Source organism: Gouania willdenowi, chromosome 2, assembly GCF_900634775.1.
Source record: "Gouania willdenowi chromosome 2, fGouWil2.1, whole genome shotgun sequence".
Classification (NCBI taxonomy): Eukaryota; Metazoa; Chordata; class Actinopteri; order Blenniiformes; family Gobiesocidae; genus Gouania; species Gouania willdenowi.
The window spans coordinates 13,112,276-13,138,798 of NC_041045.1; the positions used below are offsets into that span (position 1 = coordinate 13,112,276).

The 26,523-nt window shown below is 38.0% G+C and overlaps 1 protein-coding gene across 3 annotated transcripts; it reads left to right on the forward strand.

The window, feature by feature from the left end:
- Positions 1-790: 790 nt before the first annotated feature.
- On the forward strand, positions 791-17,661 carry LOC114477776 (major facilitator superfamily domain-containing protein 6-like). Of its 3 annotated transcripts, XM_028470393.1 has the most exons (8): positions 792-1,267; positions 2,179-3,607; positions 7,408-7,505; positions 11,931-12,092; positions 12,174-12,272; positions 13,839-14,131; positions 14,838-14,841; positions 16,964-17,105. In XM_028470393.1, exons 2-8 carry the CDS (start codon positions 2,181-2,183, stop codon positions 16,969-16,971), a joined length of 2,091 nt encoding a protein of 696 aa, XP_028326194.1. In that variant the 5' UTR covers positions 792-1,267; positions 2,179-2,180; the 3' UTR covers positions 16,972-17,105. The 3 variants fall into 3 exon arrangements, with proteins under 3 accessions (XP_028326185.1, XP_028326194.1, XP_028326176.1); XM_028470384.1 differs by lacking the exon at positions 14,838-14,841 and having other exon boundaries at positions 791-1,267; positions 13,842-14,131; positions 16,964-17,661; XM_028470375.1 differs by lacking the exon at positions 14,838-14,841 and having other exon boundaries at positions 16,964-17,661.
- The last annotated feature ends 8,862 nt before the right edge of the window (positions 17,662-26,523 follow it).

The following is a 26,523-nucleotide window of genomic DNA, read 5'->3' on the forward strand; positions in this document are numbered from 1 at the left end:
TTCAAAGACATTTTTTTTTTTTCAATTTTGTTTTGTTTAGTGTGTGTTTTTTGTGGTCAACTTGTCCTCAACTTTAGGCCTATTTTATTTAGTTTTTTGATGTATTTTGTTTTGTATTTTGTTGACCATATTCTAATTTATTCTATTTTGTTTTATTTAGTATCTGTTTACATTTCATTTTCTAATTTCACATTATTTTTTTCATTTATTATCCATTATTTTTCCATTTAATTTGTTTTAATGTTAGTCTTTGATTGACATATTTAGCATACTTTTTTTTTTTTTTCATTTTAAATGTACATTTCATTTGGAGGTCATGAGGGAAAACCATGGGAACATAAGGAGTCAATACGGAAGCTTCTAGAGGGTTTTCACCTACATCACGTTCTGGGCAGTAACCCTGATGCACGGCCATATTGGAGGCAGTCGGAGTAAAAACACTGCGATGGATAAATGTCTGAAACCACAGAAAAGCTCCTCAAAATGCGTTATATATGCAAAGGCATACACCAAATGGCACGAAATTTGATTTTTTTTTTTCTGTCATTTTGTCTGTTTTTAGCGACATTCTGGGCATTTACTTTAGACACTGGGTCGCATATTAACAATGTCTGTTATAAGCACCAAGTGCTGTCAGCACGTGAACTAACACACACCTTTTCCTCCCGCCCACACTTATTAAACCTCGTTCTACTCCCGCCAACCACGAACTAAAGCGAGAGTGAGGACACAACAAAAGGAAACGTCACAATCACATACATTAATTCAGGGCGGCAAACACACACGGAAACACCCAACGTGGCAACCCAGACATGGCAACATAGAACAACATTAAGGCGGGATTCACCGGCATCACAATACTTTTACTTGAGTACTGAAGACTTGCACTTTTGGGTACAAGGGATAAACTCACTATTGTACACATTTAAAGCAACAGGGTATTTTATTCTGGGGACCGGATTTTATTGTGAAGGCGGCTACTTTTTAACTTGACGCACGATACACTCATAGAGCATCGCTCGAGCAGGTGGGTTCTTCCGGTTTGACGAGCTTCTGCTGCTGTGCTGGTCTTACACACAAAGAGGCTGAAAAAGCGTTGATTTCCCGGAGACATGACGTCGTCACAAGGGATTTTAAACAGCGACTGATGAATACAAGCCATTTCCTTTGTTATTTTATGACGTCTTTGTTCAACGTGCGCCAAACAGCCGGAAATCACAAGAGAAAGTGCGCAGTCATGGTTTAATGGGAGCGGTGACTTGAACAGGTAAGTTTAAACCCTATTATATTCTCACACTTTGATTGACATTAACATGTTTTACGTCCCATAGTAGGTAAGCGTTTATTATTATTAGTATTATTATTTTAACCAGGAATTTTTTTAATGTATTTTACTTCCGCAAATACAGCATCTGATACTGGTGTGTTCAAACTGAGGTCCAAGGACCGGCTGCGGTCTTTATCTTAGCAGCTGTGACACATACATACCCTCTTACATTCAACTCAGTTTAGTTCCTTTTATAAACGCTGAGTATTATATTGTATAAATATGACATAATAAAGAAGTGCAAAACTGTTTTTAACACACAAATGCGTGTTGGTTTTATTTAGTGCCTTATATTTACTTATCTAATGCCTGTATTTACTTTCTCATGTAGTGCTTTTACTTAGTTCAGCAAACAACATTATGTGCTTTCACTTGGGTTCAGTTCATAATACTTTACATATATATTATCAATAATAAATTCTTTATTTTTATATTGTGATCACCCTGATATTTTATGTTGAAAATACAAGCACTATGTTACACATGTGTCATTAATCTGTCTTTGTAAAACATGCTTTCAGAGTATAATAGGGTGACGTTAACAAATATAAATGTTAATTGCAGCTAGGGTTGGGGTCAATTATAATTGTAATCGTGTAATTGATAATTAATTATAATTATCATAATTTAAATCTGTTTAATTGTAATTTACACAGGACGAAGGATACGTGTTTTTTTTTTTTTTTTTTTTTTTTTAAATTTCAGGCTCAGTAATTGTGATGAATTGTAATGGGACTTTAATTGAGATTTAAATTGTAATTGACTTTCATAGGGAAAATAATAATAAAAATGAACTATAAAGGTTGGTCTTTGATCTCTTTAACACAGTTCTCCGACTCTTTATTTTCCAGAAATGGCAGCTAACGACAAAGTTGCCATCCTGACGGACGACGAGGAGGAGCAGAAGAGGAAGTACGTCCTCGCCGAGTCCTTCAACACTTCGTCCATCTCAAATCCAGAGGACGTGTCCTCTCCAGACCCCTCCCCTGATGCTCCACCCACTTCGCAACCCGACTCCATTGACTGTTGTGAGAAAATGTGTCTCCGTGTCAACACGCACCTCCTCGTCTCCAAAGTCTTCTACTTCTTCTTCTACGCCGCGTACGGCTCGCTGCATCCCCTGCTGGCCGTGTACTACAAGCAGCTGGGCATGTCGGCTAGCCGCAGCGGTTTGCTGGTTGGCATTCGCTACTTTATTGAGTTCTGCAGCGCCCCCTTCTGGGGGGTGGTGGCGGACCGCTTTAAGAAAGGCAAAGTGCTGCTGCTGTTTTCTGTGTTGTGCTGGCTATTCTTCAACTGCGGCATCGGCTTCGTCAAACCGGCAGAGATTAAATGTGTGGAAGTCGGAGGGGGCGGGACGTCGGCTGCACCGCCCGTCACCACGACGACACCTTCTGGTGATAACGTGACATTTATTAACAACTCCACCAACCATACCAGGAGTAGGCGGAGGTTGCTGGAGTTCCCTGATTTTCCAGCGTTCCAGCACCGGAGCAGACGGAGCGCTGACTTCACCAACACGACGCTGCCGCCACAGAACGCCACCACCACCACCTCCCCAACCAGCCCCGTTGTCAAGGAGTATGAGATCGTCTTCAACAGCAGCCAGGTGGAGAACATTTTCCTCATCATTCTGCTCGTCATCATCGTGGGCGAGTTCTTCAGCGCGCCAGCGGTTACTATCGTGGACACGGTGACGCTACAGTACCTGGGGAAGGCGCGCGACCGCTACGGCCTGCAGAGGATGTGGGGATCGCTGGGGTGGGGGCTGGCCATGCTGCTGGTGGGAATCTGGATCGACCACACGCACGAGATCGTGCAGGTGGATGGGGATGGCTGCGTCGTGCCCGAGTACCGCCTCCACAACTACCAAATCGCTTTCATCGCCTTCGGTGTGCTGATGGCCATGGCGTTCATCGTGGCTACTCAGTTCTACTTTGAGAAGGGTGGCGAGTACCAGCCGGAGGTCTCCGAGGTGGTGGAGGCGTCCCCGAGCCCGCCCGAGCCCGAATCGTCTGACCAACCCCCCGACGCCCCTCAGGAGTTCCACTACAGCGACCTGCTGAGGCTGCTGTGCAGCGTGCGCTACAGCTCCGTGCTCTTTGTAGCCTGGTTCATGGGCTTCGGCTACGGCTTCGTCTTCAGCTTCCTCTACTGGCACCTGGAGGATCTCCGAGGAACTACAACGCTGTTCGGCGTCTGTTCTGTGATGAGCCACATCTCCGAGCTCGCTGCGTACTTCACCAGCCACAAGTTCATCGAGCTGGTTGGACACATCAGGTGAGTTTTTAGACAAGATTCTCTGCTTTCCAAATTGGAATTAATTTTATTCGCTAAAATTGCACCTACTCTAAGACAGTGGTTCCTAATCTTTTTGTGCCGTGTACCCCTTTGCATTTGTATCAAATCATGTGTACCCCATCTCCATATCATAAGTACAGTCTCCATAATTTCAATGATAATTTTAATTAGAATTTTAAATATTATTTTTCAGTTGTGGAACAGCAGGCTCTCCTAAACCACTAAACGTGTCAGGGTTGGGGTTAATTACATTGTTCAATTACAATTCCATCCATGTTCAATTAATACTCAATTATAATTACAGTGGCCATCATTTTTCAAAATTACAATGAAATTACAATTGTTATTTTTGCCCTGAAAGTCAATTACAATTACGTGTTCAATTACAATGAATCACAATTACTAAACCTTTAATAAATAACCTTATAGAATGTATCCTTCCTCTTGCGTTAGCTTTTCGTTAGCATCTCTTATGATAACGTCGTAAATCAGCTGTAAAATACACTATAAAATATAGTCTATCATCCAATTTGTTTTTCATCTCTTGGATACTTTGTTATGCTTCCTGATCAATGAAAAATATTGTTATTAATATTTTTGATGTAGACGTCTGAGCTTTTTTTGGGTCGGTATACCCCTTGATTAAATTTGTTTTTAAATGGCTAACTTATCCTCAAGCTAACTGACAGCAGGTAGAGATAGAAGACTTGATATGAAAAACATATTTTAACTTTAATAAATATTAGCTACATATGTGTAAGCGTATTATTATTATTTAATAGTCATTAGCAGCCACACTTGAACTGTCCTCTCTGATTGTTTCTAAAGTGAGCCGTGCCCCAATTTATTCAACCTGCTGTAAAACTGCAAAATCAACATTGTGACCGGCATATTTCATTGTTTATACTATTTATATTCCCTTTTTTAAACTTGGTTTAGTCAGGTTTTAATTGTTTGTTTTACATTCTATCCAATCAGCTTTTTTTTAAATTTCTGTTAGACTTTTTAGTATTTTTTACATCCAGGTTTTCAGTGTTAGTAGAGCACAGAGGATTCATTGAAAGCAGCTCATCCTTCTGCGGACAATGGTGTGGTTGAAGCAGAGTTTCCTGTCGGAGCTCACAGGCCTTTGGGACATTTGAGAGGGAGGTGTTTGGTTTCAGGCTGAGTGCTGCTGGAATAAATCAATGACTGGGAGCCTCCTGCTACAAGCTCAACTAAGCTAGCACTCAAGCTGCTGACGTATAAAGCAAGAAAGCAAACACTTGCTGATGTACAAATTTAAACCTCTTCAACCCCAACGGACCCGCCGGCGGGGGCAGCTCCAGCTACCGTGACTCTCACAGGTCCTAATGTTGTAAAGAATGAATGGAATCACACATTCTATACCTCTCCATAATACTAAGAAACTCAGCTAAAATTGTAGCTAACCCACATTCATAACAAAAGACCATAGCACACACACCAGACCATTATCTTCAAAGAGGGGAATGTCGACAACTCTGCAAACTCTGAATTTTTCCACTGCTGTGAGTCTTAAAATAAACACAGAGCTCTAAAACAAGAGCCTACGTGAAACTACAGGCTGAGCTGAATCCACTGATATACAGGTCGGGTATGTTACGTACCAAAACAACGCCACAAAATCAGAAAATACACAACGGAAAAAGTCAGCAAAGATGATAAATTGTGTCTTACCTTTGCTGTTTCTGATCAAAAGTTTCTCCAGTCTGCATAAAACTCCATATTTTGATTAATCCAAATTGTGTAGTCAGACAGATACCGTCATTACACACATCTGATCACTTCTCAGTCAACAAATCCGTCCAATGAGGTGCATAGCGCTCGTGCGTAAAATGGCCAGAGCTAAAGCCCACCCCTTTAGTGTTTGATATCACCAATTTCTACAGGCTCTCAGCTTTACAACGCAGTGTCAATCATTCTGATTGGTCAAAGCATTGCTGAACTAGACTCATGTAACCGCACCAAAGAATGAAACCAAAATTAGCATTATGCATGGCACTGCAGGAAGCCTGAATAAAAATGGGTACAGTATGTGTTTATTTCAAGCCAAATTTCAACACCTAGTGGTCAAACATAAGACTAACAATGATTGGAATCAATTTGACAGAGATATTACAGTTACACACTTGTTTCCAAACTTGTGGAAAACTTTGACGTAGTTGTGGCAAAGTGTGCTTCCTGAACTTTTTTGTACAAAAACATGTTTCTTTGGCCTCAAATTTTTTATTATCATTAAACTTGCTGCAGTTGATGTCCATGCATTGGTTCAATTATTTCTGCTTTTGTAGCCTTCGATAATGAGAATTGGATTTATATTTGATGTAAATCTCTATTTTTTTTTTTTTTTTTGGGTGGACTACAGATCTCTGTATTTAAAACATAATTTATAGTATCATACAGTATATTTTCAAAATTTCACATCATCTGTAACCACCACTAAGGGTCCTACTTCAGTCTTAGCAAAAATTAGCCATGTAGGTCATGTAGAAGCTTAGAAAAACATTATTTGTTATGGGCATGTGATTTTAGGCGAAAAGTGGTTGAGGCTTAAGAGACAAACCGACACTATTCATGCCTCGAGGAATAGTGTCTGTGTTTGCAGAGTAAATTTACGAGATAAACTGGATTAGCGGTGTTGGACTTCTTCATGCTCAGGGGTAGAAAAGTGCAATTTGAAATAAATCAATTGAAATGTAATGTAAGGCACTGACATTATTTCAGGAAAAGATTTTGAAAGATTGAGAGTTCTTTTGATAATTTGAGATCTAAAATGACTGCCCTCATATAACATAATATATGGTCCCGCCTTTGATATTACAAAAGTAGTTTTGATTGGATTAATACCTTCCAAAAGGTCTGATTGGATTCTGCCCGTGTGAAAATTATAGTTTAGTTTTAGTCGACAAAAATCAATTAGTCATAGTCTAGTTATTGTTAAATTCACAATATATTTTGACGAAAACCATGGCAAAATTTTTTAGTCAACAAAATAAACAAAAATGGCGTTAATAGTGTAAACTACTTTTGCTTCGAGGTGTCACCAGGTAGAATGATCACCAGTTGAACTAATACACCAACAGCTTTTTGGGTTTGTTGATAACTCAGCAAAATCACTTATTTTATAAAATTTTTTGTTTGAGTAAAATACCTTGAAATGAGCTTGATAATATATATTGTGAAGAGTGAAAGTGGAGCAGCGTGAGGTTTTTCTTCTTCTTGTAATCAACAGCTTTATTTAGAAAAAAACATAGAAACAGTCAGTTTCATCCGCTAGTGGGACAATAAAGTGAGAATAAAAGTGTATTGGGAACATTAGTAGTATATTTGCAGGTAGGGAGTAATACTGTGGACTTGGGCTTAGCAATAAATATATCATGATTCAAGATATACTGAGTTTTCTATTTTGGCACTAGAGAAAAAAACAATATTGAGATATATCTATATTTTCTTTAACTTGTTTTTAGTTATACAATCACGCCTTACAAATCACATCATACAAGTATTTCATATTATTCATAGAGTCCAGTCAAACAGTATCTTTTACATTTTTTTTAAAATATCGAGATATGAGTTTTGGCCCACATTGCTTAGCCCTAATGTGGAAACGCACTCACACACGGACAGTTGATCTCTCTTTAAAGCAGAAGAACTACTCTAATACCACTTTGTAAATCTTACATATTCAGCACATGCTTGATTCCCTTCCCTGATGTTGGTAAGACTTGGTGTGATGCTAGATTTCTGCTTGCCCTCAGAGTGTTGTACATCGGCCTGGCCTGTAACACGGCCCGGTACCTCTACATCTCGTACCTGCACAACGCCTGGACCGTCCTGCCCATGGAGGTCCTTCAAGGTAACACACCTCAGTGTTTAACCCTCGGAGCATTTTATGTGACCATTTCAGGTGTTTTTATTTGTTTGCCTCTCAATATTCCGGTCATTTTTAAGGCTAGTTCTGTGAAATTTTGCCACTATTGTTTTTTCATCTTTATTTGCTTAATTCCAAAGTCCCGTGTATTGGAAGTGTATAGAAAAGAAGATATGCATCATACTGACACTTAGCAACCTCGTGACCAGATTTGCCCCATGGACTCCCATTGTAACCACATATTTTTCATATATTGTAATCATGACATATCATAATGCTTTTTCAATTAATACCTATTAATAGATCAAAGCTTCTACCTTCACAATACAGGAAAAATATGTTTTAGGTGTAATGACCCCCAATTGACCATTGCATAAAGTTTTAGGGAAATTTCAGTGAAGGTCTGGATTTCTTATCTTGCAAAATATACAAGGTGTACAAGTGTAATATTTTCTTTAAAACTGTCCTTTTGCCAAAATACTAACACTGTTATTTCATTTTGACCCTCATTTTTAGAAATACTGCATATTTAGTGTAAAATTAGAGGTTCTCATGATAAAAAGTTCATACAAACATAAAAAGGGTTTGAAAATGATAATAAATGTTATATCTATGTTAGGTCTGAAGTAGTTGAAAACATCTGATGTGGTGGAAGGAAAAATAAAATTCATGGAGTATGTTTTTATTGCCCTTTTGTGAGATGGACCATTTGTGTACACATGATGTCCAAGTGTATGTAAATTTAAAGGCGTGCTCAAGGGTTAATACACTACACAGAACCACGGACAGATGATCTGAATAGTTAACAATGTTATATTATAACCTCTTTATTATTTTATGATTTATTCTATTTGTGAAGTAGTTTTTGCATTTTTATCATAGACAATTCTTTACATAGAACATGGCAATGATGAAACAAAATACAAGACAAAGTTATTAGTTAATGACAAGTCTCTACCTAAGTGTCTTCTCCTGCCCTTTGTTACAGATGAATACAAATTTGATTGTTCCTGTCCTTTGTTACAGACATATGAATAGATCTGTACCTGCCTTTTGTTACAGATGTGTAAAGAATAGATACAGTGGATATAAAAAGTCTACACACCCCTGTTCAAATGCCAGGTTTTTGTGATGTAAAAAAATGACACCAATATAAATATTTTGACGACTTTGTCCACCTTTAATGTGACCTGTAACCTGTACCGTGCAATTGAAAACCAAACTGAAACCTTTCAGGGAGGTAAAGTAAAAATAAAAAAACTGAGAGAATGAGGTTGTAAAAGTGCACACAGCCTCGATTGGATTTAACCAATTACATTCAAACTCATGTTAAATTGGAGTCAGCACACACCTGTCACCATTTAAAGTGCTTCTGATTAACCCCAAATAAAATAAAATAAAATTCAACTGTTCTAGTAGCTTTTCCTGACATTTTTGTAGCCACATCTTTCAGCACAAGCCATGATCTGCAGAGAGCTTCCAAAACATCAAAGGGATCTCATTGTTAAAAATATCAGTCAGGTGAAGGGTACAAAAGAAATTCCAAGGAATTAAATATAACATGGAACACAGTGAAGACAGTCATCATCAAGTGGAGAAAATATGGCACAACAGTGACTTTACCAAGAACAGGACGTCCGTCCAAAATTGATGACAAGACGAGAAGAAAAGTGGTCAGGGAGGCTGCCAAGAGGCAGACAGCATCATTGAAGGTGCTGCAGGAATTTCTGGCTAGTACTGGCTGTGTAGTACATGTGACAACAATCTCCCGTCTTCTTCATATGTCTGGGCTATGGGGTAGGGTGGCAAGACGAAGCCTTATCTTGCGAAGAAAAACATCCAAGCCCGGCTTCATTTTGCAAAAATACATTTGAAGTCTCCCAAACGCATGTGGGAAAATATTTTATGGTCCAATGAAGTCAAGGTTCAACTTTTTGGCCATAATTCCAAAAGGTATATTTGGCGCAAAAACGCTGCTGCTCATCACCAAAAGAACACCATACCTACATTGAAGCATGGTGGTGGCAGCATCATGCTTTGAGGCTGTTTTTCTTCAGCTGGAACTGGGCACTTAGTCAGGGTAGAGGGAATTATGAACAGTTCCAAATACCAGGCAGTGTTGGCACAAAACCTTTGGGTTTCTGTTAGAAAGCTGAAGATGAAGAGGAACTTTATCTTTCAACACGACAATGACCCTAAGCACACAGCCAAATCAACAAAAGAACGGCTTCACCAAAATAAGATTGAGGTTTTTGGAATAGCCCAGCCAGAGTCCAGACCTGAATCTGATTTAACATCTGTGGGGTGATCTGAAGAGGGCTGTTCACAGGAGATGCCCTCGCAATCTGTGAGATTTGGAGCGGTTTTGTGAAGAAGAGTGGGCAAATACTGCCTCATCAAGATGTGCAACACTGATAGACTTACCCAAAAAGACTGCTGTAATAAAATCCAAAGGTGCTGCAACAAAGTATTAGTTTAAGGGTGTACATGTTTATGCAACAAGGTTATCTTATCTTTTATTTTTCCCCTTTAAAGGTTTCAGTTTGTTTTTCAATTGCATTGTACACGTTACAGGTCACATTAAAGATGGAAAAAGTTGTGAAATTATTTATCTTGGTGTAATTTTTTTACATCACAAAAACCTGGCAGTTGAACAGGGATGTGTAGACTTTTTATATCCACTGTATATTCCTGCCCTTTCTTACAGACGTATATAGAATAGATCTGTTTACGTCACCGAATCACCATACCAGAGTCTAGTCCCACATGTTTGGGTTAACTTAGCATTTAGCAACCAGTCAAAAGGTTTTGGTTAGCTTAGTATGTAGCCACCAATCCCACATGTTTGGGTTAGCTTAGCACTTGGCAACCAGTCCCACATGTTTGGGTTAGCTAAGCACGTAACCACCAGTCCCACATGTTTGGGTTAGCTTAGCACGTTGCCTCTAGTCCCACATGTTTGGGTTAGCTTAGCACTTGGCAACCAGTCAAAAGGTTTTGGTTAGCTTAGCACGTAACCACCAGTCCCACATGTTAGGGTTTGCTTAGCACGTAGCCACTAGTCCCAAATGTTTGTTAGCTTACCTTGTAGCAGCACTAACTGAGTAGGGTCAAAAGTTAAATGTTTATTTTAAAACTGGTGTGTGTCTACTGTGTGTGTGTGTACTTTGTGTTACTGTGTGCGTGGGGCTGAGAGGAGCGTGGGGCATTGGAGAATCAGATGATGATATGGAACCAAAGGCGTTTGAAACGTTCCACCCTGAGGACAAACAGTCACGCCTCACTGAGTAAACAGGGACAACCACCAAACAGCAAGTTTACCTGTAGAGCTCTGTGCTGGGTCACATGACACGCTCCCATCATCAGACAGGACTTTAAAGAATAAACTTGTACATTCTCAGACACTCATCCCGCCCCATGAGCACCGTCAGTGTTATGACGACCCCATCTTGTCTCTTCTTCTTTGGTTTGAATTCTTGAGTTTGACTGGCAGTATACTGGCAGGCATACGGCCAATCAGACGTGAGGATAATGGAGCATAACATTATGTAAGGAGAGTGTGAGAGTGCGTCACGTGTTATAAATATGAGTGACACCTCCATATGAGAGAAGGCTTTTCAAAACAAAAGCCTTTCATTTATGCAAAGTTAAGGTTAAATATTTGGCCATAAGGAGCCATCCAGATATGGTGAAAATATTTTGTGTATTTTTTGTCATAATATAACTTTCTGTTATTGTCAGGGTTGGGGTCAATTACAATTACAATGACCAGTATTTTTCCCCAATTACAATTAAATTACAATTGTTTTTTATCCTCAGAAGGTCAATTACAATTATGTTCCCAATTACTAAAGTTAAATTACAATTAATCACAATTACCGAACCTGAAATAAATAATCTAATAAAAGGTAACCTTGCTCTTGTGTTAGCTTTCTGTTAGCATCTCTTATGCTAACGGGTACTAAATCATCTGTAAAATACACTAAAAACTAATATATATCATCTAATTTCTTTCCTATCTATTGGTTACCCTGTTGGGCTTCTTAATCAATGAAAATATAGATTCTAATATTTTTGGCGTGGGCGTTTGAGCCTGTTTTGTGTCAGTATACCCCTAGATTTTAATGTTTTTTAAATGTACAATGTTGGAAAGGTTGATATGAAACATATTTTAATAATTATTTACTACATACGTATGTATAGAACTGTAACATGGTTCCCCATTTTTGCGTTAAATTATATATTTTTTTAATAATTCCATAATTGTAATTAATTACCAATTATGTGATTACTATTATAATTGACCGCAACCCTGGTTATTGTTGATAAAAACTGAAACTCCATTTCACAGAAGTTGCCAATACCTAAGTTAGAAACTCAGACCGTCCTCTGTCCTCATCTGTCCCTCAGGTGTGACGCACGCCTCGGTTTGGGCGGCGTGTATCTCCTTCCTCAGCGCGGCCGTTCCTCCTGAGCTCAGGACGTCGGCTCAGGGAATCCTGCAGGGGTTGCACCTCGGACTGGGACGAGGCTGTGGAGCCATGGTGGGAGGAGTGTTTGTCAACTTCTTTGGTACAGTTTACCACACACGCATGGACTGGTGTACTTTCAGTGCTTTTCCATCTTCTTAGGAATGTGTTGTTTCCTGTTCAGGTGCTGCAGCCACATTCAGAGGAATCGGCATGGCCTCGCTCGTCATCCTCCTCATCTTCGCCTTCATCCAGTGTCTGAGCGGAGAGATGGAAGGAAAAGGTGGGAAATCAACACTAGCGATGATCGTTAAGCATGCAACACGCCATGTTAGCATGGACCTGTGGCTAAGAGAGTGAATGTGATCGGCTAAAGGTTTAGGGGTATTAAATCGTGTGCAAACGTCACTCCACGCGCTAATAAGGAGTACAAACTCCAAGGAATCAGGACTGAGCATCACAATGCGCATCCACAGTCCATTTAGCGCATTTCCCTCTGATGAATATCTAAAGTAGGTGGATCTCATAAGGGGAGCAAAAAAATGGGAGGAAGAAATGCAAAATAAAGAATGAAGGGGACGCAATACAATTAATCGAACCAGGAAATGTTTGCAGTGATTGTTTTATGTGCCGAGAATAGTACTACCCACAGGCAGGTGCAAACACACACACACAAAAGATTATGGCTACAGCAAATGTTGACACAAAACACAGTGGAGCTCAGGGCCGGTTGTAGGCAGGCAATGTGAAGGGGGCATCATATGTACACATCATACTCAGGCACTTTGTTTCCCCTGTGCTTATAGTAACAGTGTTTTCTTCATTGACTTGGGTTGTAGCTACGTGTCCAACCCCAACCTAGAGAAGTGGATTGTACAAGGTCAGGCCTCTACCGTCACATCTGTCCAACTTGGTTATCCCACCTGAAGACTAAGCTCCTGCTGGTATAACTCTTAAGGCCACTGAGGCACGCAAACCCCCTGACTGAAAAAATAAAAATGATATAAATAAAATAAAATATCCGTCATTCAAATTTTATCAACCAACAGCATAACTTATATCTTAACTGGATGGCCTAACTCTCAAATAAATTTTAACCTAAAGTAAGACTTCACACACTATGATCAATATTTACAAAACTGAAAGGTAGTTTTATGAATAACATATATATATGTGTGTTTTTTGTTAGCAACCGAACAGTTCAAAAATCAAATTTCTCTCCACTCCACAGGAGCACTACACTTTTTAAAAGCTCTAAAAAACGGATGCATTACACAGCATTAACTTTCTGCAGGAAGCTGGAGTGAAAAATAAATGAGCTGGTTTCGTAAAAACCGCTGTGATTAATGAAACAAAGCAGTGCAAAGCAGTTGTGACCAGGGCTTTAAATGAATTTTTTTAGATCACCAGCCAGCATGGCTAGTAGATTCTTAAAGTTACCAGCCAACCAGATTTTCCACCAGCCAAATTGTTTTCCAGCAAAAATAAACTACATTATGAGTGCCACAAAATAGATTTAAGGGTTCCTGGTTTTTTTAAAAATAGTTTTTATTTTAGTTAATTTCAGAAACGCATTAAAATGGTAAAAATATAAACATTTAATTAAAATATTTCAATTCAGTGCAGGTAAGGGTTGCTCCAAAAAGCAGAATTATTTCAAGATGAGCACACATCTTCAGCATTAGTCTTTACGATACTTCCTTTTCAACAGTAGCAGATTCTACACTTATTGTCGTTTGAACTTTTGGACCAAATCACCCAAGGTTTGGGATCACAGACTTGTTCTGTTGGGGCTTTAACCATCGTTCACGCCGGTGCTCTGATTCCATCTCCTTCTGTTGTCCCTCAGAAGATCAAATACTGGCAGAGAACATCCCCGTCCCTTCCAGTCCAGTTCCCATTGCCACCATCCACTTGGTGCAGAGCCACAACGCGGCAGGAAGCCTCGCCCCCGCCCTGCAACAGGCCCCGCCCCCTGCCAAGAAGACCAAGCACCAGGAGGATCAGGAGGACGCGAGCCGGCCGGCCTGGGTGCTGTCCGCCTCCCCATGGGTCACCATCGCCTTCGCCATCATACAGATCAGGGAGATGATCAGTGTCGTAAAGAGCAACGGACCCCCACCAGAGACGCAACCGCTTCAGGTAAAGACAAGCATAGATACCGCAGTATAGATGCAACCACACAATAGATACCACAGTATAGACACCGCAGTATAGATACAACCACAGCATAGATACCACCACAGAATAGATATCACAGTATGGATAACACACTATAGATACCGCAGTACAGATACAGCAGTATGGATACCGCAGAATAGATGCCACGGCATAGATACCACAGTATAGACACCACACTATAGATAGCAAAGCATAGATACCGCAGCATAAATACTGTAGCTATATCGCAGTATAGACTATACTAGACACTATTGTAATGTTAATGATTAATAGAGTTAACTATTGTCATTAATTTCATCTTTATATGCAGCAGAAAAGCAGTGAAACAAAGATCACCTGAGATTTGTCGTCAGCTTTTTGCAAAAACATGTGTGATATTGTCCTCAAATGTGTGGGTGAGGGTTTAGTCAGTGTCAGGTCGGCGTTTCCATTTTGTATATATATATATATATATATATATATATATATATATATATATACTGTGGTATAGATTGTAGATCTATACTACTATACTATAGATCTGTGGCTGTATGTATATACTGTAGATGTGTGTCTGGATATATAGATCTAGGTGTGCGTGCTTGTGTGTCTCTCAGTATAATGACTGTGCTTCTCCTTCTTGCTGTGTTGCTCACTAACGGGTTCCTCTTGTCCTTACACACTGCAGAGAGGTGAGGTGACGTCTCCTAACTCTATGGAAATGTGTGTGTGCGTGTGTTTGTGCAGACGTTGAGTTTCCTGTTCGTGTGTCAGTGACTCACCTGTACCTGCGTGGCTGTTTGTCTGCTGCAGCCCCGCCCTCTGACGTCAATGCTTTGCATGCATCAGGTCACCCTTGGTCCCGCCCACTCACCTGCCTCTGATTACCGATTGGCCCGCTGAGTGGGAGGCGGTCATGGGGACCAGCACTCCCAGTTTAACAGCTGCTAGCTACTCCATAGCACAGAGTAGACACACATACATAGGTTTACACGGATGAATCAACACATAGAAATATGTTTGATCTAAATTAATACATACATTTTCAGCTATTATTTAATGTGACACTGATCGATATGAAAATGTAGATATAGATTGTTGTGTTTATAGATTATCATACAATGCTTAGATATATGTAGATAGATTTACATGCATCGTACATAGACACAAGATCCTTGGACACAGACATAGATATTCCTTCATAGATAAACAAATGTGTTCCATGCATTGATACATACGTGTGTATCTCATATATATGGCGATGTGTAAATCTATAGATACATTTTTTTATGTAGATGTACAAATATAGAATTGAATCTCTTTATTACATTTTTAACCATTATATTCTCCTAAAGTTGTAATAGTATGCGGGGTAATAATCTTGCTGGTGGTGTTAGAAACAAAATGGTTTCCTTCCTAACTGGTTACTCTAATATATTCAATCCACCTGTTTTTTTCTTCTTGCCTTTCTTTGTCGGCAAATACTCAGTTTTTTATTTTATTAATTTTTTTTTTTTAAAAAAAGCTGAGAAAAACATTAAAAGCAGTCACCAGTTAGCAGGGAAACCAGCTGACGCACAACCTTTCTAAATGTTGGCGTGACCTCTTTCCTGTGACACATGCTTTGTTTTCTGCACGCTTAAAATATCCTCCAATCAGAGGCTGAAGATAGAAGTTGTAATGGAAGAACGTCACAGAGCAGAACTAGTTTTTGGATCCTTGTTTAGCGCGGATAGATGTGTTTTTAGTACAAATAGAATACAAACATGTATTCAGAGCTTTGAGGCCCACACAGTTCATAGATACAAGGCCACAAAAATTTGATTGTTTATAATCTGAAAGTCACATGATCGACATTCAAAATGACCAAACTGATAATTATCATAGAAGACAACAATGGCTTTAAGTTTATTTGTTGACATTTCGTTTATTTTTGTCATTGTTTGTATATACGTGTCTGTAATTCTATTTATCTTTGTTGCACCATGCGTTTTTGTCATTTGGTCTTTTATAGTGATTTCTCTGTATTTTATGTTTTTTGTTGTTTGGTATATTTTCCAGTTATTTATTTTTACATCTTGTGTGTACTTTAGTTGTAAATTGTGTATTGGAGTCATTTTGTTGGGTTTGTTTTAGTTTTTTGAGTGTATTTCTGCTGTTTTTGTGTCATTTTGTGTCCAACTTTATCCTCATACGTTTACAGCTTTATTCTTGTAATATTACATCTTTATCCTCGTACTGTTGCATCTTTATTCTCATACTGTTACATCTTTATCCTCGTACTCTTACATCTTTATTCTCATACTGTTACAACTATATATTTGTTGTCATTTTGTATACGTTTCTGTAATTCTATTTATCTTTCAGTCATTGTGTGTGTGTTTTTGTCATTTGGTCTTTTATAGTGATATTATTTATTTTTGTCATTTGGTATATTTTCCAGTTGTACTTAAGTTGTATTTTGTGTATTTGAGTAATTTTGTAGGGTTTGTTTTAGGTTTTTTTTTGTGTATTTCTGCCTTGTTTTTGTGTCATTTTGTGTGCATATGGAGTCATTTTCAGCATTGTTTTGGGGGGCACGCAGAGGTAGATGTGGCCCCTGGTCCATGTGTGCATTAAAGCTTCTATTCATTGAACATTTGAACAATGGATCAGTAAAACAAGAGCATTGGATCATCCTATGGACGAGTCATTACAGCCTTTGATTGGAGGATAATCAGATTTAATTCCTGATATGTTCATAATCGTGGCACATTTGTGTATCAACGTGCAATATATCCGAGCTGCTCTCACCGTTTATTGACCTGTTCCCAGGTACCTAACCAGCAGGCCTCAGTGGTAATGGTCAACGCAGATTCCAGCGGTGACCCCACAGAGCAGCCAGCTGCGCCGCAGTCCGCCCCCCAACCATCCTCAGCCAGCGTCGCAGTGGCAGAAAACACACAGTGAAAGACCTGTGACATCTATCTTTTACTTTATTTAATAAGCTTTGTTTGTTTAGGATGATGAAGTGAGGAAAATGCAGCCTATGTGTAGGCTTAATTTATTGTTTCAGACTCTGTACTGGTTTTTGTAGCTGGGACTTGGAGTGTACCTGAAAAGGTACCCTCACCTGAAAAGGTGAAGAATGAAGATTTTCGAAGCTTTCGAAGGACTAGTTTATTTATTATACGGTGATGTTAAACTTGATTATTTTAGAGATTTTTCAATCTCAGGATGGGATTTCCTTTGAATCTACATTCCTCCCCCTCCCCGATCCTGGTTAACAGCTTCTCAATGGAGCTCAAACAAACGAAGAAGTGCCTGATATTTTTATCCATAAAATAAGGAAAGTGGAGTTTCCACAGTTTCCAGTCCGACCCTGCCAACATTCCCTCTGCTTCCTGACTGATGCCAAACTCTGTGCAGTATTGAGGTGGTTTCGTGTCGTACGCGTAGGAAGTCCTTCATCGTGGGAGGATTGTGTTTACTGAAATGGGATTTGGAAACGGAATAAATGCTTTTTAAATGATCCCACTGTCTGTCAGATATTTATTATTTTAACTCAACTCTCATCTTTCCTAAATTCCTCCAAAATCCTTGTTTTCCCAGGACTCGGCTCATAAACATTCTTCATTTCTTTTGATCATTAAGAGTGAACATATGGAGAAGTTGAGTTATATTTATTAATTGCAGACTTAACTAATTAACTAACCCACACAGCCATCCCAACTATGAATATTTATTTCAAAGGTATAATACATTAAAATATTATTCTAAAAAATATATATATATATATATTAAATATTTATCAATATTTTTTTTTAAATATAAATACATGTTTTATATTATTCATTTTGCACAAACAATTAACTTATCAACCACCCAAACTGGCCTCAACAAACCAAACTAAAATGGCTTAAACTGATCCACTAACCCAAACACATACTGTAACCATTTTAAATGATTTATTGAACACCTTATAACATTAACCTTTATAGCTTTTCTATTTTACAATCATTCATTTCAACGATACATTTTAAATCTCACAATTACTTTTAATTCATATGTTGGTATTTGATCTCACAACTTTTGTACATTGGGGTTTTAGGGCCAGATTGAGAGAGAAAAACTATTATATTGTATTATTACAACTTTGTTCTCCTAATACTATAGTTTTATCCTTACTATAGCTTTAACCTTATTTTCATACTATTACAACTGTATTCTCATATGATTACAACTTTATTCTTGCAATATTAAACTTTATTCTCATACCATTTCAACTTTATTCTCATACTATCACAACTTTATTCTCGTTCTTATTACAACTGTTTTTTTCATAATACTACAGCAGGATTCTCATATTACAGCTTTATTCTCATAACATTACAACTTTAATTAAATTCAATTCAACTTTATTTATATAGCGCTAATTACAACAAAAGTCATCTCAAAGCGCTATCAAAACATGAAATTTGCTATAAAAAGGACAAATCCACATCTTTTAAAAGGAAGAAATCTCCAGTAGAACCAGGTTCAGAGGTGGCAGCCATCTGCCTTGACTGGTTGGGGTTAGTGGACAAGAGGAGGAACAGAACAGGATAGAAAGAGAACATCAGAGTGTCCCAGACTAGTTTTTAAAGGTGGAGAGAGTAGTAGCCTCCCGTACTGAGACTGGAAGCTGGTTCCAAAGACGAGGAGCCTGGTCGCTAAACACTCTGCCTCCTGTTCTACTTCTAGACACTTTAGACGGACGATAGGGCACTAACAGGTCTTTAAAATATACAGGAACTGGAGTTTTCATAACTGATTAGTTTAATCTGATTTCATTGACAAATAGAGCTGTTTGTGATCCGCATAGCAATGGAAATGTATATTGTGTTCTCTGATAATGTTATCAATCAATCAATCTCAATCAATCAATCTTTTATTTGTATGCTTCTAGTGGAAGCATATATAATGTAAAGAGTATTGGTCCTAAAACTGAACCTTGTGGAACTCCATGATTAACTCTGGCATGGAGGAGAGATTTACATGAACAAAGTGGGTTATTTCTGATAAATAGGATATAAACCAACCTAGCACCAGTTTCTTGAATCCCAAAAACGCTTTCAAGTCTCTGCAGCAAAAAGTGATGATTCACTGTATGGACTGCGCTGAGATCTAAGAGTACCAGAACTGAGACCAACCCTCTGTCTGAGGGCCAGTCAGCATTATCAGATAGAGTGTACAGTGACGTTTAAGGGCCAAATTGAAAATTAACTTGTTATATTATGAGAGTAAAGTCATGATATGAGGAACAGATCAAACTTGTAATATTATCAGAATAAAGTTGTAATAGTATGAGAACAGAGATGTAGTATTATAAGAAGGAAGTTGTAATATTAAGAAAATAAAGTTGTATATTGGGAGTATAAAGTTGTAATAGTGCGAGTATAAAGTTGTAATAGTGCGAGTATAAAGTTGTAATAGTATGATAATAAAGTTGCAGTATTAGAATAAAGTTGTTGTATTAGGAGCATAAAGTTGTAATATTATGAGAATAAAGTTGTAAAAGTATTAGAATAAAGGTATAGTATTAGGAGTATAAAGTTGCAATATTACAACAATAAAGTTGTAATATGTAATATTAAGAGAATAAAGTTTAATCGTATGAGAAACATTCATGTTGTTGATAAAAACAATAGCCTAAATAAATTATTTACGTCACTATTAGATTCAATTGGCTTTACATGAAATGTAAACAAACACACATTTTTTTAATCATGCCCTGGACCTTGTTCTAACATATGGTTTAGATACTGACTACCTGACAATATATAATCAAAATCCTATTCTTTCAGATCACTTCCTGTTATCCTTTGAATTTAGAATAACAACCTGCTTAAATTCTGAGAGAAAAGTACACTATAGTAGATCACTGTCTGAAAAAGCTGTAGCTAGATTTAAAGATTTAGCTCCATCATTACTTATCTCTGATCCATATGATATCTCAACAGAGAGTAGCTATCAATGTCTAAAGACAGAGAAAATAGATGATCTTGTCAACGGTGCAATGTTGTCACTGCACACAGCTCTGGATGCTGTTGCTCCGCCTAAAAAGAAGACAATATGTCATAAAAAGGTATACATCTGAATAGCGTCTTTGAAAACAGGCATCGTGAAAATTAGAAAGGCAGTGGCTCTCTTCAAACATGATATAAGTTAATATTGCTTGGAGAAAGAGTTTGTTAGCTTATTAAAAAAAAAAAAAAAAACGTAAATCAGGAATAATCCTTGTTTTCTATTCAACACTGTAGCCAGGCTCACCAAAAGCCACATCTCTGTTGAACCCTTTATTCCTGTTAACCTGAACAGTGATGACTTTATCAATTTCTTTACTGATAAAATTCTAACAATCAGAAACAAAGCTAATGTCCCCCCTGCAGGCGTTCTCAATAATTTCTGAAACAAAGCAGCTCCTGAAATTACCCCAACATGCAGCTTTTATTTACATACAGTAGTTTCACATTTACCTGTAGTAACAGGTTAATGTACCGCAGGCCTTTAAAACCGCTGTAATCAAGCCTCTCCTTAAAAAACCTACCCTTTATCCAAGTGACTTGTCCAATTATAGGCCAATATCCAATCTCCCTTTTCTTTCCAAAATTCTTAAAAAAGTCATCGCAGGTCAACCATGTGATCACCCACATAGTAACAATTTATACGAGAGCTTTCAGTCTAGCTTTAGTACTAACCATTGATCTCCTCTGACTTTTTATGCCTCATGAGTTTGAAGCTGTTTGGTTCTGTACTCCTCTCCGACACATGATGGCAGTAGCGCACCTGTGTGTGTGTGTGTGTGTGTGTGTGTGTGTGTGTGTGTGTGTGTGTGTGTGTGTGTGTGTGTGTGTGTGTGTGTGTGTGTGTGTGTGTGTGTGTGTGCGTGTGTGTAGGGTTATTGAGGTCGCCTGCTACTCATGGGTGTGTGTGGGAGGACAGTAATAGGCTTCCTTTAAAAAAAATAAAAAAATGAAAGTCGACAGCGCTGCCGTTCAGAGAGGAAGAAATGCAAAGTGTGATGGTGTCGTCTCGCCACAGTTTGATGAGGGAATATGAAGGAATATTTGATCCCATTGTTGTGTGTGTTTTTTTAAAAAGGCATCATCACCATAAATCACAATTCAATTCCAATGACACAGAGGACAAATATCACACTCGTTTTAACGTTTTAAAGGTTCCCAACTGGGCCATGAGAAAAACAGGGTTCTCACCAGGAATTTTTCACCACACAGGGGCCCTTACGAAAAATTAAGTCTATTTAAAGGTAGGGTAGGTAATTTTCTCCAAATACACTTTTTAAATTTTTGGGTGAGTATTTTTTAATGTCCTGACAGAAATTAAGATCTAATGTGCTCTGAAAACTCAACTAAAGAAAATATGTCATCTGTAGCAGCTGTAAACCTGTAAAAACTTCGACCAATAAAAAAATACTTTTTTTTTTTTCCTTTTAACCACTCAAGTCTCCCTGTCTCCTTGCTCGTTTTTGACCCCTCGCGTGTACGAGTCCACACTCTGTCACCGGTGACAGAAGGCGGAACCCTCGGAGGATGCTACATTGAAAATCATGCTAGCTTTTGAAAATTACCTACCCTGCAAGGTGTGCTTGGAATATACTTATTTTCAACAAAAAATGTAAAAGTATACTTTCAGTTTACATTTTATGTACAGGGATACACTTAAAAGCGCATCACTTTAGTATACTTGCAGTACACTGAAATATATACATTAACGTACAAGTATATTTACTTCACACTTGCATTCAACTGTTGATATACTTAGTACAAGTATTTAAATTACCTTTAAGTATATATTCAGCTTGTGAATGTGAAGATTTTAGTGATTGCAGCTTAATAAATAACTTTCTCCCCACACCCATAATGGCTTTATAGCGATAAAATGCAATGCTTTTTTTTTTATTTTTTTGGTGGTTTGACATTTTTATTAAAAAAAAAAAACTAAACAAAAATACAGATCTATTGGTTGGATAGTTAAGTTAACAAGTCTAAGTGAAATAAAGTATAAAGTAAAGTATATAACAAAAAGTGCTCATTTAAATGAAAGTGGGTTAGATTCTAGTATTCTAATTCTATTATAGTATTACTATACCTATAAGTTTACTTGCAGTATGAAATAAAGCTTTTGGTAAACTAAAAATGGGCCAATTTAGTCCCAAGAAGTTTTGAAATAGTACATTTGGAAGTTTACTGCTAGTATTGTGGGTACGTGTACTTGGTACCTAAAAGTGTACTTAGTATAATGCACTTTAGGTATTCTTCTTTTTGGTAAGGGGAGATCACGTGACGTGCGAGTGAGCGCCCCTGGTATGGAAAATTTTGAAATTTCTTATTATTTGAGAGCCAAATTTAGTGAAGTAAAGCTTTTCTATCTTTAAACTTTAAAGGCAAAAGTGATTTGTTATTACAATTGATAGATCATATAAGTTTATACTTCCTCCTACTCCTTTTCGAACATGTACAGGCTTAAGTGCAGGATTTTGTAAACATTTATTTGAACTTTGCTTTGCTTTTCTTTTTTTTTTAAATTATTATTACTATTATAATCATTTTCATTTCATTCATCACCATATATATACTGTATATATATATATATATATATATATATATATATAGCAGGCATGAGCAACTCTCTAATTACCTGCAGTAATATTGGTACTGTTATGAACACCTGTGTTAAATAGACTAGTGCAGTGCCCATCGGAACTATATATTCATGTGGGAGCGCTGGCGAGAACCCTGAAGAATGGAAAAGCAAAATTCTTTGCTTTTATTTTTAAATAAATGAAATTTTGCCTTCAGTCATCCATTAATTTATCCCAATATAGAAAGTAAAGCTTCATTTTAAGGGATTTTTTATTTTATCACTATATTTTCAATAAAAGTTTCACTTTGGACCAGAGTACTAACATCTAAACATGAGTCAAATTTTAAGTTAGCAAAACATTAAAATTCAGTTGATTTACTTTGTTTAGTTTCTACTTCATGGGCATGTGATAATAAAGACAATAATATTTCTTAGAATGACATACAGTAACTGAATGATCTTGAATATTTTTTTTTTTTACTGAACAAAAGTTTAGATTAGATGTCAGCATTTAGAATAAGGACCAATCTGAGCATTAACACATGAAACAACAACAGAGTTTGTGTGTTTTTGTTGTTGTAATGTATAATCTTTCTGTCTTTTTGTTTTCATTTTGCATTTTTTTAAAAAGTAGTTTCTGTGCATTTTTGTATATTTTACTGTTATTTTGTGTATTTCTGTTATTGTCTTGTATATTTTCTTGTTATTACCTCTGCCAAGAAGCGTTCTGTGCTGTTGATTTGTGTATTTCTGTTATCGTTTTATATATATACATTTCTATAGTCATGTTGTGGGATTTTAAAGTAATTTTTTCTGTCACTTTTTGTGCATTTACTTTGAAGGTAAACAAACGCACTCAGAGAAGGTAAACTTCCACCAAGCACCAAATCTCTTTTTTGCCAGGTTTTGGCAGTTATCTGGATTAGGTGGCCCTGGTGTTCCTCAGGGGTCATGTCTCGGTCCTCTTTATGTTTCTACTCTTTCGGCATCATTTGAGGCCTCTCATATAGCATTAAAGCATCTTAAGCACATTACAGGCGTGCCACACACCATTCTCTTTAATCACATTTGAAAATGACACGCGCCTTTATCCAGGGAAGAAATTACCATTTTCATCCAGCGATGGAACAATAGTCGGTGAATTCCACGTTTTTTAGCATCTCAGCAGCCAAACACGAAACACAGAAATGATCGTCAGCGGGACGGGAGGCCGACGTCTGGCTGCAGGCTGCTGCTGCTGCTGCTGTGTCTACGTTTGATCACAGCCGTGTCTGTGTTTTAAAGACTGTTTCATGTTATTGTGTTTATTGGTTGATGAGGATTAGAGCAGCCGTGCATTAATCATCATTAACAATGAATGAGAGCAGCTCACGGTGGTTAATAAAACATAAAAAATATTCTTCTTCCACACGCCTCCAGAACCTTCCATGTAACCTCTAACCCAGAGAAGGGCAAATGTAAACACGGCAGAGCCACAAACTGGCAACCCGGGCCCCCATCTGGCCCTCAGTCAAACTTTGCGTATCACTGAAAAATAAATGCACAAAATGCCGGAAAATATATAAAATTACAACTAAAAATACACAAAATTACAGATAAATGTACTAAACAACAACAGAAACACACAAAACCACAACAAAAAATCATTAAAATGACCGGAAATAATATAAAATGTCGACAAATTGCACTAAATGATTCCAAATACACACAAAAAATATCAAATGAAACCAAAAACACATAAAATAACACAAAGATGAACAAAAAAATTACAACGAATAATAAAAGAAATGACAAAATCACAATAAAATTGACACTAAACACAGCACTGATACACAATGTTACTCCAAAAATGACACAACGGCTACAAAACTACACCAAATAGTCTCAAAAACAAACCAAACAGCAAAGAAACTAAACAGAATGACTCCAAAAACAGATGACAAACACAAAATGACTCAGAAAAGGACAACATGTCATTATTAAACACCAAAAAACTGTTTAGCAGCTATTCCCACAATTACCATAGAGAGTTACAGAATAAAATAGAAAACATAATCATTTAATAGCAATAAAATAATGCACACATGTAGTTCTCAATAGACACAGACGCTAAGCAAATGATTACTTTTTGTAAATTCTGTAAAAAACAAATCCCCTTCAAAATAAAAGCACCAAGTTTACTTTTGTTTCTGACAGGAAAATGCCCATGACTTGCTTTTTGTTCATTAACCTCAATTTAAGAACCACTGCTTGTGGTCAGTGTAGGAAGTAGGAGATCAAACACCATAACCGACCGTACCCGTCTGGTCCTCGACCCCCAGAATGAGAAACACGGAATGCTACATCCAGGCAACTCGGAGCTCTTCGTTTCCGAGTTTAAAAATTCCGATCTCCATGTTCAGCGGCAGCACGTCGAAATATCTCAAACTTTCCTGACTTCAGGTGGCGTTCCAAGTAACTTTTCCAAGTCGGAGGTCAGAAAATCCCAAATTTTCAGTTACTTGGATCACAGCACTAGATCACGATTTGGCCGTGAAACTCCCGTATTTTACCCTTCTTTCCCGCCATTGTCGTAGTATTATCCCGTAAATATCCCATATTATAATGTAGTAATAATTAAAAGATGAATAAATAAAAACATTCCTCTAAACTGAAAGAGAGAGTTTATCTTCCTAAAGAGCATCAGGATGGGACACAGTTCCACGTTCTGTAAGATTTGTTACTGAGATTTTAGCGTCTCCCACGGGAGAAGGAATGACGTAAGTCAGCATGAAAAATCAGCCAAGCACAAGCGCCACAAATATACACTCCTTTCAAAAAGTGTGAAAGGATGTGAAGTCTGTAACAAATCTCTCTATAAAAGCAAGGAATCTCTGTCTGTCTCTGTGTCTGTGCGAGTTTTCATCTCTGCGGATCAGGATCAGACTCACCTGAGAGTTTCAACATGGCCGCTGCCTGGTTCAAGGGTGTGCAACGTCGGATTTGTTTGGACGTCCCACCCGGTCGACAGACTCAGTGATGATGTCATCAGTCCTCGCTCTACAGTGATGTCATCAGTTAGAACATTAGAACAATAGAACATTGGTCCTACCTCTTCTTGCTCTTGTTTTGTGTATTTTTCTGTCATTTTGTATATTCAGTTGCCTATGTTTGATAAGGTAAACAGTATTATTAACTGTGGTTTTAAGTGGTTGTTTTATTATTTGAAATGTGTGTTACCCTATTCCGAGTCCGTGCTCCTGCAGTGGCCCCCTGACCAAAATGTCCTAGAGCCACCCCTGGGTATGGCTATAGGTTTGTCACTGTGATCTGAGATGAAGAACCTTTGTTTTTTTTTTTTTATTTTTGCTGTTGATGTTGGTGATTCCTGCTGTGATGATCTGCTGCTGCGACGTGGGCAGCTCCGTGTGGGGACTCGTGCACGAGCAGCCCAAAGTTGCAGAGTTTTTATTTTTTTTTCTCTAATTGAGTCAGGGACTTATGCTGCAGTGGTAGGCGTGTGAGTGGGGGGGGGGGGGGGGGGGCTAATCCCAAGATGCTGTTATTTTTCCCGCCTGCTGGCTGCAGATCAGAAACTTAGCAGCAGTAATCATGCAAAACGTGTGGCTTCACTTCAAAGCCATGCCTAACTTCTCACTCACTGCATTGTTTCATCATCACTCCTCCAATCATGTCTCCGCGAGCTGATTGGTGACCTTTCCCTCCTCCAGTGGAGCTGAGGTGTTTCCCTGAGACTGCAGACGTGTCAG